Source organism: Mizuhopecten yessoensis, unplaced genomic scaffold (genome assembly GCF_002113885.1).
Source record: "Mizuhopecten yessoensis strain PY_sf001 unplaced genomic scaffold, ASM211388v2 scaffold11077, whole genome shotgun sequence".
NCBI classification, from domain to species: domain Eukaryota; kingdom Metazoa; phylum Mollusca; class Bivalvia; order Pectinida; family Pectinidae; genus Mizuhopecten; species Mizuhopecten yessoensis.
The window spans coordinates 29,293-44,400 of NW_018408868.1; the positions used below are offsets into that span (position 1 = coordinate 29,293).

Sequence of the window (15,108 nt, forward strand, 5' to 3'; positions counted from 1 at the left end):
ATGTTTTATTTCGGCCATTTTTCTGACTACGTACCTTGGCTGCTCAGACGATGAATATTGTCATTCCCTATCCAGAACTCGCCAGATAAGCTCCCGAAACCGTTTTTGTACTCCGTCCAATTCCGGTAGAAATCCACTGCCCCGTCCAGTCGGCGCTGTATCACTGTCCAGCCTGTACGAATAGAGCATCGGAAAGGTCAAAGGTGATATGAATATCAACCAGGTGTTAACACTACCAAGCTTGCTTATCTTTGTTTATTGACTCTAATACCTGTTGTCATATTTGGAGAAGAACTTCAAAAACGAACGTCTACGCAATAGCCTGTAAACAATTTCTACAAACGTAAAATCGTAACACGACAAGGGAGACAACCGTTCTAAATAAGTTTAAGAATTAACTGCTACCTGTTTTATACATTATTTGATTCTTCATACAGGAATAATCTAATCAGGGTTAAAGGTATATTTTGTTCGTATTAAAGATATTTGAGACATACCTCCGTCCTCCCTGGCTTTACACAGTGCCTTGTACGGGGCGGGGGCTCTCTCTGGCTGGATCATGATGTAGTAATCGCCCTCATAACGTAGTCCACCACTCCGGTACACGTCATGACAATCTGTAACACAGCAACACATCAGATTGTTTACAATTACCACACGGTGTAACTGTGACAGTAATACCAAACATACAGAACGTCGTTACCATGACAACATTGAATATCAGATACACAAACTATGAAAAACGTTTTCTTTGTAACTATGACATTACTTTAGAATAACTATGGCTACGGAAACTATACAATGATACATGTATATTGTTATTGAACTCGCTGATTAACGACCTCATCGACTATAGCTTTCATTTTATTGGTAAATAGCGATCATTTATTTTCATTTCCCCTTCAGACGTCGGAACCTGTTGCAGTAGTAAAGTAATACGATTACTCTGCAGTTGCGTTAAATGAATTATGAACTGCTTTTAGATTAGCTGGCAAGACACATCTTCAAGCTCGTTGTTTTTTTACTTGTATAATTTTAATTTCCGACACTGCAGACAGGTGTGGGAGTAATATAGTCTCATACAAAAACTCCCGATCCTTATCAAACCGCGGTAAAATGAGGCTGTTTAACGGGAGTTTATATTTGGAAAACGATATTTGACGATGTTTTTGCGAAAGAATCTCATAAACTTCACACCTTCCTCAGATTACATAGCCTCTATTTCTGCGATACTGCTTGTTTATTGGAAAAAAATCACACAAATTTAATTCAGCATTCAGAAGTTTTATAGAAACTTTCTCTGCATAATGAAACAACCTAACTGTAACTCCAAAGTTCTCTCTCGGCAAGGCTGATAGAGCTGATAGAACCGCCACCAGTGCTGGCTATACACTTTATATGTGTTAATGTCTTTAAGAATATAGCGATTCTGTTATCACCGTTATAAATATAATCAATACAAAATACGTTACAACATATGTCGGCAACAAAACAAACCGTTACTGGTGACGCGAATATTTTGAATTATCTAGTTCGGTTCTGTGAACAACTCTTTTCAAGTTATCCTACTAACCTACATACAACGGGAGGTAATTCGATCGAATCGCATTGCAATACATGGTCATACTGTACTCCAGATTACGTGCACCTCGCCATGCACATTGACCGACTACACGCCGGTGCAATATCACTTTGATTACGCTTCATTGACAGAGTTTCTAAACAATTAAGTTTGTTTATGCCGGGAAAACATAATGTGAACAAGCGCTTTATCAACCAAGACCAGCTTTATTCACAATAACCTGGAGCGGCTATTCCATCACGTTGACACGCGCCAATGTGAGATGATCACAGAAAAGTAGAAATAAACAACTTGTGGATCTGGCAAGCTGATGAGAATCAAGCAACTCCAGGGTAATTGAGTTGTGAGGAAGGCGACTGGAACTTGGCCAGAGACTCGAGGAGGCGGTAATAGGCCTAACAGATGTTGGCCCAGGGTGCCTGGCTGGGCCACCATTCTCTATTGTGACGTACCGTTGTCTTTAAGGATTACAAGCTCTGGGGTAATAAGTTAATGAGATGCAATTATTTTCACAGCTTCGTTAGTGTAACGAAATGATAAACAATAGCGTTACAGTATTATGTCACCATATTATTACACATACATACATGATTTTACACTGGGTTCTCTCCCTTTATCTTACATCGTTCAGTAGCCAACTCCTGTTATAAAATCGTGTCTTTTCTGGTCTAACAACGAAATGACCATAATATGTAAGATCGCTGAAATTTTTGACCGGACGATACAATGCTGAAAAGACTAAAAATATCAATAAATATAGAAAAATCTAATCAATGACTAAATCGACTGAGTGGACCTTGATTAATAGTTGTTTTAACAGGAATGTTTTTTTTTCTACTGTGACGTTATGGTTCGTGGCAATTGTTTACACTATCGCATATAGGAAATGTAAGATTTTCCAACAGAAACTTGTTTTTTTCGGATAAAACATGAACGTTGTCATGTAAGAAAATATGCCCGTAAAGTCGTGATGGTTGATTGTCATGTTTATTTAACTTAGTTGTGAATTTCTAAATTGTAAAGACAAATTGTATCCTATGCCGGAAATACTCTTTATTAAACACACCCGGTCTTTATACAATTTGAAGATAATTGAATAGACACGATAACCACCCACTCCTGGTAGACGCTGTAGGAGAACCGCAGGGGATTGCACCCCGACCCCTCCCCAGCTATTTTTAGTAAAGTTGTTTGAGATACGGAAGGTTCTCATCGTCAATATTTTAAATTCTGATGTGATTTTGAAATTTGATATTTGTAAAATTTGAAGGAGGCCATTGTTAGGCCTAAACCGAACGTGATCCTGTCCGTCGCCTATCTAAGCGCGGAGGAGCTATCTGATTGAACCATACGGGTGATTATTTCATATTTCATCACTAGTGCTATTTTTATAGTAAATATTATGGTAACCGCTTAAAAGTCCCGTACTTTGATTTCTATGTATATAGATTCAGTTCATTTTGATAAAATAAATATTTAGTTGGGTTTTTTTGTCAAAATAAAATTCACCGAAATACATATGAAAGAAAACCTTTCAATATATGACCATTCAAAACAGAGGGCAAGAAAAAGTGATTCAAAAATATGATTCATTTCATCGCCTTATTTATCCCCTAATCTGTATAATGAATGAAATATATGTTGTCATGACCACAATAAATCTCGCCTCGTTGTCGGCTTCGCTATCGTTATCTACCCAGCCACTGAAACTCGTAATCGTCAACCGGGGACCACCTGTTCAAAGTACTGTCAGCTTTACAAAAAACGTTATTACTATTTTATTAGAAATAAAGATTACTCTTTAATGTACAACATTATAATTCAAAATATTTATAACACTTTAACACAAAACGCATCAGAATTTAGGCGTCATTGGCAATTATTTAACATTTGCATTTCAACTTCCACGTTTTTTAGTGCTGTTTTGCAACCTTTGCAGCTAACCATACTTTAATATCGGGCACCATAGATGGATCGAGTGTACAGTACTGATAAATAAAGTGCATAAAACAGACGGTGATGTTATTTATGTATAGATAATTAGGTCTTGATGATTAAATGGTGAAATTTGAATACCTTGTGGTTTCAAATAAAACTTCATGAAAGGTCGGTAAGGTCGTGAGTTTACTTTTCGACATGGCATTACACTCGGTGTTACGTTGTGTGGCATCAGAGGCTGGTACACGTACATTAAATAAAAACCTAGGGCCCTATTAATGAAACCGTGCCCGTGCTCACAATCTCTGCTCAAACCAACTTTCTTGTAACTCGCTAAAATCATGTCAAACGATCAAAAGTCAAACATAAACATTGAAAACAGTATTCTGCTTTAATTCGCTTCAATGTTTTCCCAAATCATTGACCAAATAAGACTGTCTTGAGCATGAGAACGGTTTCATGAATACGGGCCCTGGTATTACAGGAAGGTGTCCTACGGTTGATAAAACCTAAGTGATTTCGACGGAGCAGATTTTTTTCATTAGATTCTGTTGTAATATATCACTATAATGTAAGTGTTGACCTTACCCATTTCCCTTTTATAACGCAGTGCACTAAAGCTGAAATTAACTTTAAGAAATGGACACCAATGTAACGTGTTGAATCGACCGACTTGTGTTAGGATATCTGTGTTCTTGAATGGTATCTAATATCGATGGGTAAAGGAACTGTAAAAAATTCGCATTACACAATGTATCATATCAACTAATTCATTGATATAAAGAGGAGATTCCTTTTCCTAGGAACCCTAAGATTATACATTAAGTCCACTGGATACTCCAAAATATCGCCCTTTGTGACTATCATGGTTAGTCAGCAGTCACTGGCCCTCCATACACCCTTCAGTGCCGACACAATGGCGGCCTTGCTAAGTTGTTGGTAATTCGAACCTTGTCCCGAAGTTAGTTTCTCTTTTGATGTTTCATTGTGTTACATAACAACTTGCAGATGGAATGTCATTCGGAATGTATCGGAATTCTCCAAAGGCACGAGAGTGACCTCTGTAAGAACAAGATGGCACCTTCTGAAGATTCACTTCCGGTGCACGCATGACCATACTCTTGATGATCATGGATGATGATGAGAACGGGTTTCGAGCTCATTCGCCTTTATCTCGTTCTGCTGTTCTGCTGATAAAAATAGGAAACGATATATGATGGCAAAGAATCACTCAGCACTCTGAGTATCTACCGCCGGACACGGTTCAGTAAGCACAGGGAGGTTTACTCATTTATCCCGCCGCTGATGGGAACAGCAGACGATGGCTTCAGACGAAACAATCCCGGTACAACAAGGTGGTTTGTTCGGGAAATATTTCCTCGTGTTCTCGTGGCATTCCCCAACTATTTGCCACACTGTAAAATGTATGGAAAAACTGCTTTCTGTACAGGATGCAATACCGTAATGGCATTCATGCATCCTAAAACACGCGATTTCTACTATGTGTTCATCTTCACAGAATTTGCACAGATAGGAATTTATCTATATGAAAAATGATTAAAAACTTCTTTTATAGATTTCCACAAGTGATGAAGAATTCTGATTACTAAAAATATAATGACACACTGTCCTAACAAAGACATGCACTACGTCGCTCCCGACAGCGTCACCTTGCAGCAACTCCAAATCAAACCCGATACTTACAGGTGTTATACATGTTCGTTTTGGTAGCAGAGATAATTCAATAATGTTAAGATGTGGGATTATATACATGAAAATATCCACACACACGAAATAAGCAACACTGATTAAACAAAGTATTCAACTAATGTAAACGATGTATTATCGGGTTACGAGGACATGTACACGCATACATCATCAGACACAGTGGTTAGTCATTACTCGGGGAGGTACAGAGGACCAGCGCACCTGTTCAATGTTGCTTTACAAACAGAAGTTTACTTATTAGGAAACAAGCTTAGTTGTTCTGGCCAATAACGGTTAATTGTGTAATTGCTGTCCCTACGCCACATGTGTTGCGGTCTGGGGGTGTTCATTATTTGCCTTGAAGTCTTATTGCATCGCTTTTGATGTTTGGATTGTAATAATGAAATACCTGTTCCGCCCCATTTCCTCCCCGAAAACTACCCCACCTGGTCTATGACTTCCGTGACATTACCCCACGTGGTGACATCACAAATGATAACCGTCAACCTCTTCCCAAGAGGTTTCGAAGTCAACCTCGTTCCTATGATACACCGGATAACCAAACCTCCTGGGTTGAGGTTACTTTACTTTGTCAACCTAGTCAACGATATCTTGCTTTATCAGCGCTGTACCGGTATCAGTCTGACTGAGGGTACCATCTCACGACCTCGGCTAGTTATGAGTTAATTATGATCGAGAAAAACACCGTTCATGTTATCTAACAGGCTGAGTCACAGTGGACTCCGAACACGATAAAGCATGAGGAATATTGGAATTCGTCGAGGCCGAGACCGCAACTATGTTCCATAATAAGTACGGAACATCGGCCCTCAGCTTGGGAAACAGGACTAATATATAAAGATGTGATCTTATACACGTTCTTGCGGGGTTTTTTTATGCAATTAAGTGTCCTGTGAAAATAAAAAATACATAAAATGCCAAATCTTATTACAAAGTTGCGGTATTAACACTGACTGATGAAACATATGTAGCAGGTATGTTTGGTATTGTTGGTGTTCTGTGTGTATTCCCGATTTGCGAGACAGGTATGCACGACAGACTGGTTACTGCTAATTGATGTACACGTATGTTATGTACGCGCGCGCGTGTCTGCATGTCGGAGAACATGTGTCATGGAGTGGCTACCTGTTAGTTTGTCATTACAGAATGTAAACTATTGTACCCCTCCCTCACATTGTTATAAACAGCGACATTTTATCTACATGAAACATACTATCTCCACTACATGAAACAACCTATCTATTTTGCGTGTACGGTTTGCCTGTCTGCCACATATTCAAGATTTTTAACTAATTTGTATACGATTCTAATCTTACTTTAAATCGAATGGCATTGCACGATAAACGGCTATGCGAATTATGTAGTTAAGATTAGGATTAAAATGGTATCTGTTAATCTACCAGTCCTTCTCCAGTCATCGCCTGGGCGTCGTGTATCTCCGACTTCATCCTTTCCGATTCCTGATGAGTTGCGTTATCTCCCCTCTTATCGCCGCCATTGTTTAATCTTTCTGGTTCGACAAGCACCTGAGTTTTGCGTTAAGGGCGGATAACTCTCCCTAGGAAGGCAAGGCCGATGAGTAATACAAATATAAGGGTAATGAGATTAACGATTTTATAAGGAGGTTTTTTATCGTCACCTATAGAGCATTTATTCGCTAACCAGGGAGAGTTACTCCCCTTTATAATATGGAGCAGCAAGAAAACTCCGAAAACCTCTTTTTCTGAACGTTCTCTCTACAGCAGCAGGTGTCTATGTTCATATTGTGTCTACCAGGTTACACAACAATGTTCCCCTCAAATTGGCTTGTAGAGAAGTGGCAATAAATGTACCATCATGTTGGTATATCGTGTGCCTGTCCGTTAGCCTGATGGGCTGAGCCGGGGTGAATGCGTGCATTCTGCACCACCTCTTGTTACTATTCCGTTTCACATTAAGTAGCATAATAATTTGTGACGTCATTGCTCCCCACTTTCCGTAAACCGGGCAAGCATTCGCACCGTGTGACCCAAAACTGACGTCCGCCGTAAGTAGTGTAAACCTCTCAGGCATTAGAAGTAATTCGCTCTTTGTTAAATCCGGTCGGCTGGAGGGTTAAACCTGAATCAGTGTGTTTTACTTACTGAATACTCATAATAGAAAACGGCCTCCATATCCACATGTAATGACAGCAAGTCTAACAATCGCTGGAAACCTCTCCGCCAGCAATCGTAAGAAAAACAACCTGGGGCCCCGCGTAGAGGGCGCTTCTGGAGCCTTTTGATTGTAAGTAAACAAAGTCCCGCCGGTAGACAGCGCGTGCTGGGGATGCTCGTGAGTGGGGATCACGAGGTAGATGCACGTGTAGCAGTGGGAGCATTCTCGGAAATACCAAAGAACAGGGCAAGTACCGTGGCTCCAACACGAAACAAGTAGACACGGACGTGTTGAACTGTGATTGTATAGGCCGTGCAATGTACTGTGTCAATAGATCATTCTTCATCAATTATTTCAGACGAGGGTAACAAATAAGACGACACAATATTTGCAATCTTAATTAATGACAACAATTAAATACACAGGTAATCGGTATAACGACAGGACTGGCACACCGCCACCAGTATTGAGTACAACAAACTGTCCACAGGACTGACACACCGCCACCAGTATTGAGTTACAACAAACTGTCCACGGGACTGGCACACCGCCACCAGTATTGAGTACAACAAACTGTCCACAGGACTGACACACCGCCACCAGTATTGAGTTACAACAAACTGTCCACAGGACTGGCACACCGCCACCAGTATTGAGTACAACAAACTGTCCACGCCGGAGTTATCTCGCCAGACGTAACCCTAACGACAAACAACCGTCATTAATTGTCACAGAAAATGAATTAAAAATATCCTTCAGCGGAACAGAAAATGTCATGTTATACTGCTAGAATCGGCTGCGATCCACTATCGACTACAACGCTGTCCCTCGTGGGGCATACGCGTGCCCGCCAAAATCAATATACGTACAACTCCATAGGGTACAAAGTCATCCAAACTTTTACTCAATATCGCTCCCTTTTTCTATTACTTTTAAATGTTTTCTGTCTGTAAGATTAACACGGGGTTGGTGTTGTATTATATCATCCCAGCGAGAGTTTAATATGTATAGCATATGTGTACCGTCCCCGACAGCCATGTTTATAGGACATCAATCACAAAGGTTTGGATGGCTATCATCTATCATCGCTTTATTTTAATAACACGATTGTTTTGTAACCGTTGCGTACCACATACTATTGCAGACACGATAAGATAGGATTATAGTCTGAAGACGAGTGATGTCTTTGGGCCAAAATTTACATCTCAAACAATATATATATTTCATTTACCGTTGGTGGATCCAGAGTGATCTTCCGGAGACCAAAGGCGCAAAAACGGCTTTTAGCTTTTCAAATATTTCTCAAAAATATGTTTCGAAAATTTTGCGTTATCGACCCATTAACCTGTCAAGTAATAGGACTAAAACATAATATATGAGTGTAAGTCCGAGTTACAGGCCAGCCAGGCTGTCAGTCTTTAAAATATCAGAACGATGTATCAAAACTTCGTTTATAGTTGAACCTCCTCCGTGCAAGGGACATTAAGTAAGATGTACTTATTTGATGCCACGAATGAAAATTTACATCAGGAAGAATGAATTAAATACAAATACAGCATAATTAGACAAATCACACTACTTTATAAAAATCCATACTAACACGAGACGTTACACCGCATCCTGTTCTTTTCACTCGGCGTGACTAAATGAGAAAACGAAGAGGAAGTTTTGTAAATATTCCGTCACGTTCATGGTGTAAGTGGTGATCGCAGGAAACTGGTCGGTAACATTCTGAATAATGTATACTTCACATAACCACAAATATTTAGTGAATTTATTATGAAGCTCGTCAAAATCCACTCCGGAAACACAGGGAACGTTTCCTACGTTTACAGTAAACATTCATTCCGGATAAATTGCATGGTCACGCAGCGTCGATTTGATTATTAGTAACGTCATTTTATTTACGTCAGAACAGTGAGAAATGTGGTGCATTTTTGAGTTTATGATTAAATGAAAGCGATGCTCTATATATTATGTTTGGTATACTTATTTTAAGCTGTGTAGTATGTCGGCTCTGACATCATAAAGTATTACGACTACATGAGATAATGGATAAAAGGGAGATAACCGGAAGAAATTACTAAGTGCTAGGCAGCCAATCATTTCGCAACAAGTCACAATCTATGACCTATACCCGAACAGACAGTGATACGCAATGTTCTGTCAAGTTCATAGTAGTTTTTATTGCTAGTTATGCCTGTGATGTACCGATCTCATTTAACGTACGAATAATTGCTTAATTAAATTAGCTTGAATGTTTTCGTTAGTGTGTGATTAAATGGGTCGGCTTAACGTCCTGTCACATGACCACTAATTATCACNCCCCCCCTATTCTTGTGTAATGGTGTAAATGTGAAGAAGAACCACAAAGCATGTTTTTTTCACGCATATTTTCTTACTTTTGTCTTTGCCTAAAACAACTAAACTCCACATGAAGGCCTATTGAGTAGGACAATTCGAATTAATCAAGTAAATTCACCAGAAGTTAGAGATTGTTATCATGAACATTTACATTTGAAGTTTAAAACAGGAAGTACTCGCGACTTACTTTAATTCGCACAGGCGTGTAATTGGTGCTCTTAATTCAATAGTATCGTATTTGTTAATGTGTCCGTTCGGAAGCTCAGACCCACGAGTTCAAATATCAGTAAATGTCAATGTTTTCACCCTGTGATTTCTCGTCTGTTACTTCAATCTGTGATAATGGCCGCTTTATTGCCTTAAGTCCCTTTTCAACAAAATTTGAAATCTGTGAGCATAAAGACTATCAATACTGTATACAAAGCCAAGTTTGTATATCAAAATGGCTACAAACAGCTGAACTCTTAAGTTAGGTGAGGTGCACTTTTTGAAACATTCCCTTTCGACCATGTACAACAAAACAATACCTAACCAGCGTTTTACTGCAATTTTATACACCGCTGAAGTTACATAAAAGAAAAACCACGAGTTTATTTTCATGTTTAACGAGACAAGAACCGGTGAACGCCTTCAAAGAAATGAAATCGAACGAAGAGATTGATTTTATCTCGAGTTTCAACACAGGAAACGTGTTTTTTTTAAGAAATCATGTTCACAGAACACAGTATATATGATAAGCACTGTCAATGAAGTATACTGTTTCTAACCACAGTATTTGACGCTCGCGATAAGCTTCGAGGATTTTCTCATGTATTTCAAAAGATTTCTCACCGGATAAATGTCCTTTTGTTTTCCACAACTACAGACCAGAGTATACCGAGGCAGGTGTTGCGCTTAGATCAGTTAAATGTTTATTCAATCCCGTTCCGGATCGAAAACCGTGTCCGGATTTTAAACATTAACAAATCCTCGGTCACCCTTGCGCAGATAATACCGGATACAGTTACCTGGTGTTAATAAAAAATATCGGTCCCGGTACAACGCATCCGACAGCTTATGGCTATTGATAGATGAATAAGAAGCAGTCTAAAAGCATAAACTGTTAAACAATGGGGAAACTAACAATGAGTTTTAGCGAAGGTTCTAAACGTTATGGCTCAAGATAAGAGCTCGAAGAATCACCATTTTGTTACCTTTATCGCTCGCAAATCGTTCCGTTTTACCGACTGAGTAAGCGCACACAGATGACAATCGCTCACGTAAACCGCAATGATGTATTCTATGAATCACCTATACACGGTAAAAAAAATCTACATAAACCTAAAGATAGATGATAAACGATGAAAATAATGAGACAATTCATGTATTTGTCATCGATTGTGATACCAATTCACCAAAGGGACAGATAAAAACACGTTTTGTCAATCAAAATTTCCTTTTTAACTGTCGAATAATGTGTCATCGATGAAGATAAAATATTAATTCGGTGATTATAGTCACAGTGTGATGTTATTTGATGTGTCAATGTTTATTTATCAATTAGTCAGCAGAGTATATGATGTAATGCTTTGATGAAGTGCTCCGAGTAGCGGAGTCATGTACGGGTTAATTTGTTCCGAACGTCAATCTCGAATGGTCGTCAATAGCGTGCCTTTGTTTCTAGCGAACTGTGCGCTAAAATACCTGTATATGTATAGCATGCGAACAAAATGTATGCAAACTAAATCAATGTTTTCCCGATGGTCAGCTCATGTACGGTGCCGTGTGTTCCGAATGTCAGCCATGTGTTCCGAATGTCAGTTCCGAATGTCAGCCATGTGTTCCGATTGTCAGTAAGATTCACCCTGTGACCATCGTGTTAATAATACACGTGTTCCGCGACTAGTTGTTCATCATATTATGTATTAATAACACAACAACAAAAGTTACACATCTCAATACAAACCATTTTTTGGTATTACTTTTTTATGAATATTATTACTTGAAGGAGTTTCAACTACACATAATATATCTAAACTTTACGCAGAAACCATGTGGCCCTTATATAAACCTTACAGTATTTTAAGATTCTGATTGCGAAAATCCAAACAAATTTCACCAGATTGGCCTGCCGTGTTCGTATCGTGTTAACCCTGCTCGTGTATACAAGTAGGTATTTTCGGAAACTTATTGATGAAATAAACCTTAAAACAGCACAGAGCGTTTTTATTCAGTAGGGAACATAATCACGGCGCGTTTGATTCAGACAAGGATCTAAGCTAGCCAACAGGTGTTGGGACTTATGTAGTCTTTCAACAGGTTCTGTCTGGATAGCAACCCCCCCTACCTCCCTTTGCCCTCGCGTATCATAAAACATGGCATTCAGCAGAGACTGGTGTAAATTATTTCCTGCTTATATCTTTGTTTACTTGTATATTTGAGTAACTTCCTGGTAATAAAATCGTTTGTTGTGGTTCTTTTTCTATGAATAGTTCCTATAGTAAACGGTGTATATGTTTTTAGCCATGTAATTAGACACGACATGTCATGTTTAAGAAAATAGAAGGAACGTCTTCTTCTATCATCTTTAATCTAACACATACAATCTCTTCAATACACCAACAAAGTAAAGTAAACAATTTAATAGCTAAGTTTTTGTTAATAAAAATTATTTCGAAATACTTGTGATTGTTTCTTTCATGTGATTGGTTACAAAGTTCGCCTTGTAGTGGATGCCCCAGCCTCGTTCTGACATGGGAGTGAGACTTGCCGTTTACTGAGATATGATCGGGTGTATCATAACCTTGATCGGCCGGAGATTACAATTTGTCGAGTTTTAATGTGGCATGCAACAGGTTATTATATATCAATGTATAAAAACAGCTTTACTGTTTAGTCAACATTCGTAAATATACTCCTGTGTGAGCTTGCGTACTCGGGTAATTGCGTGTGAGTAATAGGCCAACGGTATACAACACATTGAAAACAGTATTTAGCTGTTACGACCGATATCCATGTTTGTATTATACAATGTGTGGTTGCTCCGTTGAAATGCACTTTTGGATTGCAAAGGCCGAAATTTAGCACACAAATGACACATTTCTTTTAAACAGTGCAAGTTCATTAAACGTGACCACAGTTTACGTCTCGAGGACTATGACTATGTCTGATGAAAGTGACAGAATAAAACATTATCATCGAAAAACAAGTGCCTATCGCATATCTATCACAACTTTTTAACTAATTTTGAAAGTAAACAGAGGCGTCAATACACCAAGCGGTTTGAGAGTTTCAGGATTCATAAAATAAGTCGTCATGGCGACCAAGTATTGACAAGCTCTTTACATTTGCAAGAAGTGAGTATAGAACGGTAGCTGATTGGTGATTCGGTGGTATACCTTCTTTCTATTAGCTATTTGAGAGTAGCAACAACGTAACAGAGTGTCTATTCTAAGGGTGGGTATACAGAAGGGGTAGCTAAATAGGGGCGTTTCAGAAAATAACGATAAAGCTAGTTACGTGCAATACAAGTAAACGTGAGCGTGAGGAAAAGTTACCCTTCTCGTCAAGTAATCAGCAAGCTTCATTAAACTTTCTGATTGGACGGTTAGATGTGGTACTAGATAAGATTGCGGATTGATATGACTCTACAGAACGGTGATTTGTCCCGATCAGGTGTGTCACGCTACAGCCGTCAGCGAATTGATACGCCTAAAGCAACATCACCCTCCAAATTATGTACAATTGAGGGACGGAAGGGGAGAGCTCACGAAATTCAAGAGAGGGGAGAGGGCGCGAACATTTCGTTTAAAAAAATATAAGGAATTATTGGTCGTTAGTAGCAAAAACTGATACCATCATATCACTGGTGCATATAGCAACCATTTTCTTCACAAATTTATTTAATTTGTATTTTGCTTTCCATCTCATCAACATAATTGGGGAAGAGGGGCCCGGATATCCCTTCGATCCCTCAGGCCGAAGCAGCGTGATAACATCGGTCATGATAACATTAGAATCAACGTGAGTTCCGTTATCTTGTAATTCCGGAGAGTTTCATTACCTCAAGCTATTCTGTGTAAACGAAATCCTACCTCCCTTCATTTAACAATAATACAACTATATTTAAACAAGATTTACTCGATAACATTAATTTCTCTTTCAGCAGATCTGCACGACAAAAAACTATAAACATAAAAGTCTAAAAATATCAATTATTTATCAGATTGTTTACGCAGAGTAGATAGCCCGCAGTTGCGCCGTAAAACTGAACAACCGCCCAGTAACACATATCACTACCGTATCTTTACACATAATTTAGATCAAAGATACAAAGTAGTGTTATTCTGCATTGAAATGAGAAGTGAAAACCCGAGCTCCATACTTGACGTACATGGTTCCTATTTACTCGGTTCCGGAAACATTACATTAACACGGTACTGATATCGTTTCTGATAACAGTTGTTCGGTTAACGGCTAGTTAAATAAACTCCAATTGATAGTAATTTACAAGTACGTTTCATTTGTTAACTTGAAGACGAGTTAATCAATTAATTTGTTATAAATCGTTTTATTCGGACTCCAGAACATTGTTTAGGGAAATTTCCTTTTTAGGGACATAAAATCGTTTACTGAAGAAGCATTCCCTTTATAATTAACTTTTAGGGTTTGGGTTCAACCGAGTAATATTCCCTGTACAGATTTGGTCACTGCCTTTACGTCAAGAAAAACCTCGACTAGCCCAATCTGGACAGGATTATAATTTCCATTTTTAGGATATGTTGACACATTGATAAGTTAGCGTACCTCAGTACGCCTTATACTGATTTTGATTCATAATAAAATGTCTGAAATCACAGAGAGATAAAAATATATAAAGAAGTTTAAACCATTCCGGACCAGACCCACTTTGTAAATTAGATGTCAACACAGACATCAAACATGTACATTACCGTTGTTATCTCTTAACACCTTTGGGTATTTCAACTATGTCAATTAAAACTATTACACTGTACCCTGATGGCAACGAGATAGGCCTGAATCAGGGAGGATAAGGACTCCAGTACAAGGCCTAAGTTTAGCCCCGAGCCTGACCCTATCTCATCTGGCAGAGACCCATATACCCATACAGCTCACACAGAGATTCCCTACGATAGGTTTCCGGAATAATTGACTCCCGTCCGTAGTAATCATCCGTTTCCGGCTTTTCGAATATCAGAATTGGCACTGTTTTAAAGATTCTGATTTAAAATCCAAATGTTTACACCAAAGCGTTTTCTACATATCCGCCTGTTTTTGTTTTTAGGAACACTACAACAAACTAGTAGAGTAATAGAAATGAGTAATGAAGATTTTAAGTCGGTGGCAATCTTAGTGTTAAT

At 38.7% G+C, this 15,108-nt stretch overlaps 1 protein-coding gene across 3 annotated transcripts in view; it reads right to left on the reverse strand.

Annotated features, from left to right (window-relative positions):
* The window catches only part of LOC110465435 (fibrinogen-like protein 1), a 33,494-nt gene that overhangs the window by 5,303 nt on the left and 13,083 nt on the right, over positions 1 to 15,108 (reverse strand). For all 3 annotated transcript variants that reach the window (XM_021521237.1, XM_021521236.1, XM_021521238.1), the window contains exons 3-4: positions 498 to 617; positions 35 to 172 (exon numbers count right to left, since the gene is read on the reverse strand). In XM_021521237.1, coding sequence (XP_021376912.1) covers positions 35 to 172; positions 498 to 617 — 258 coding nt within the window. The remainder of the gene's footprint in view (positions 1 to 34; positions 173 to 497; positions 618 to 15,108) is intronic.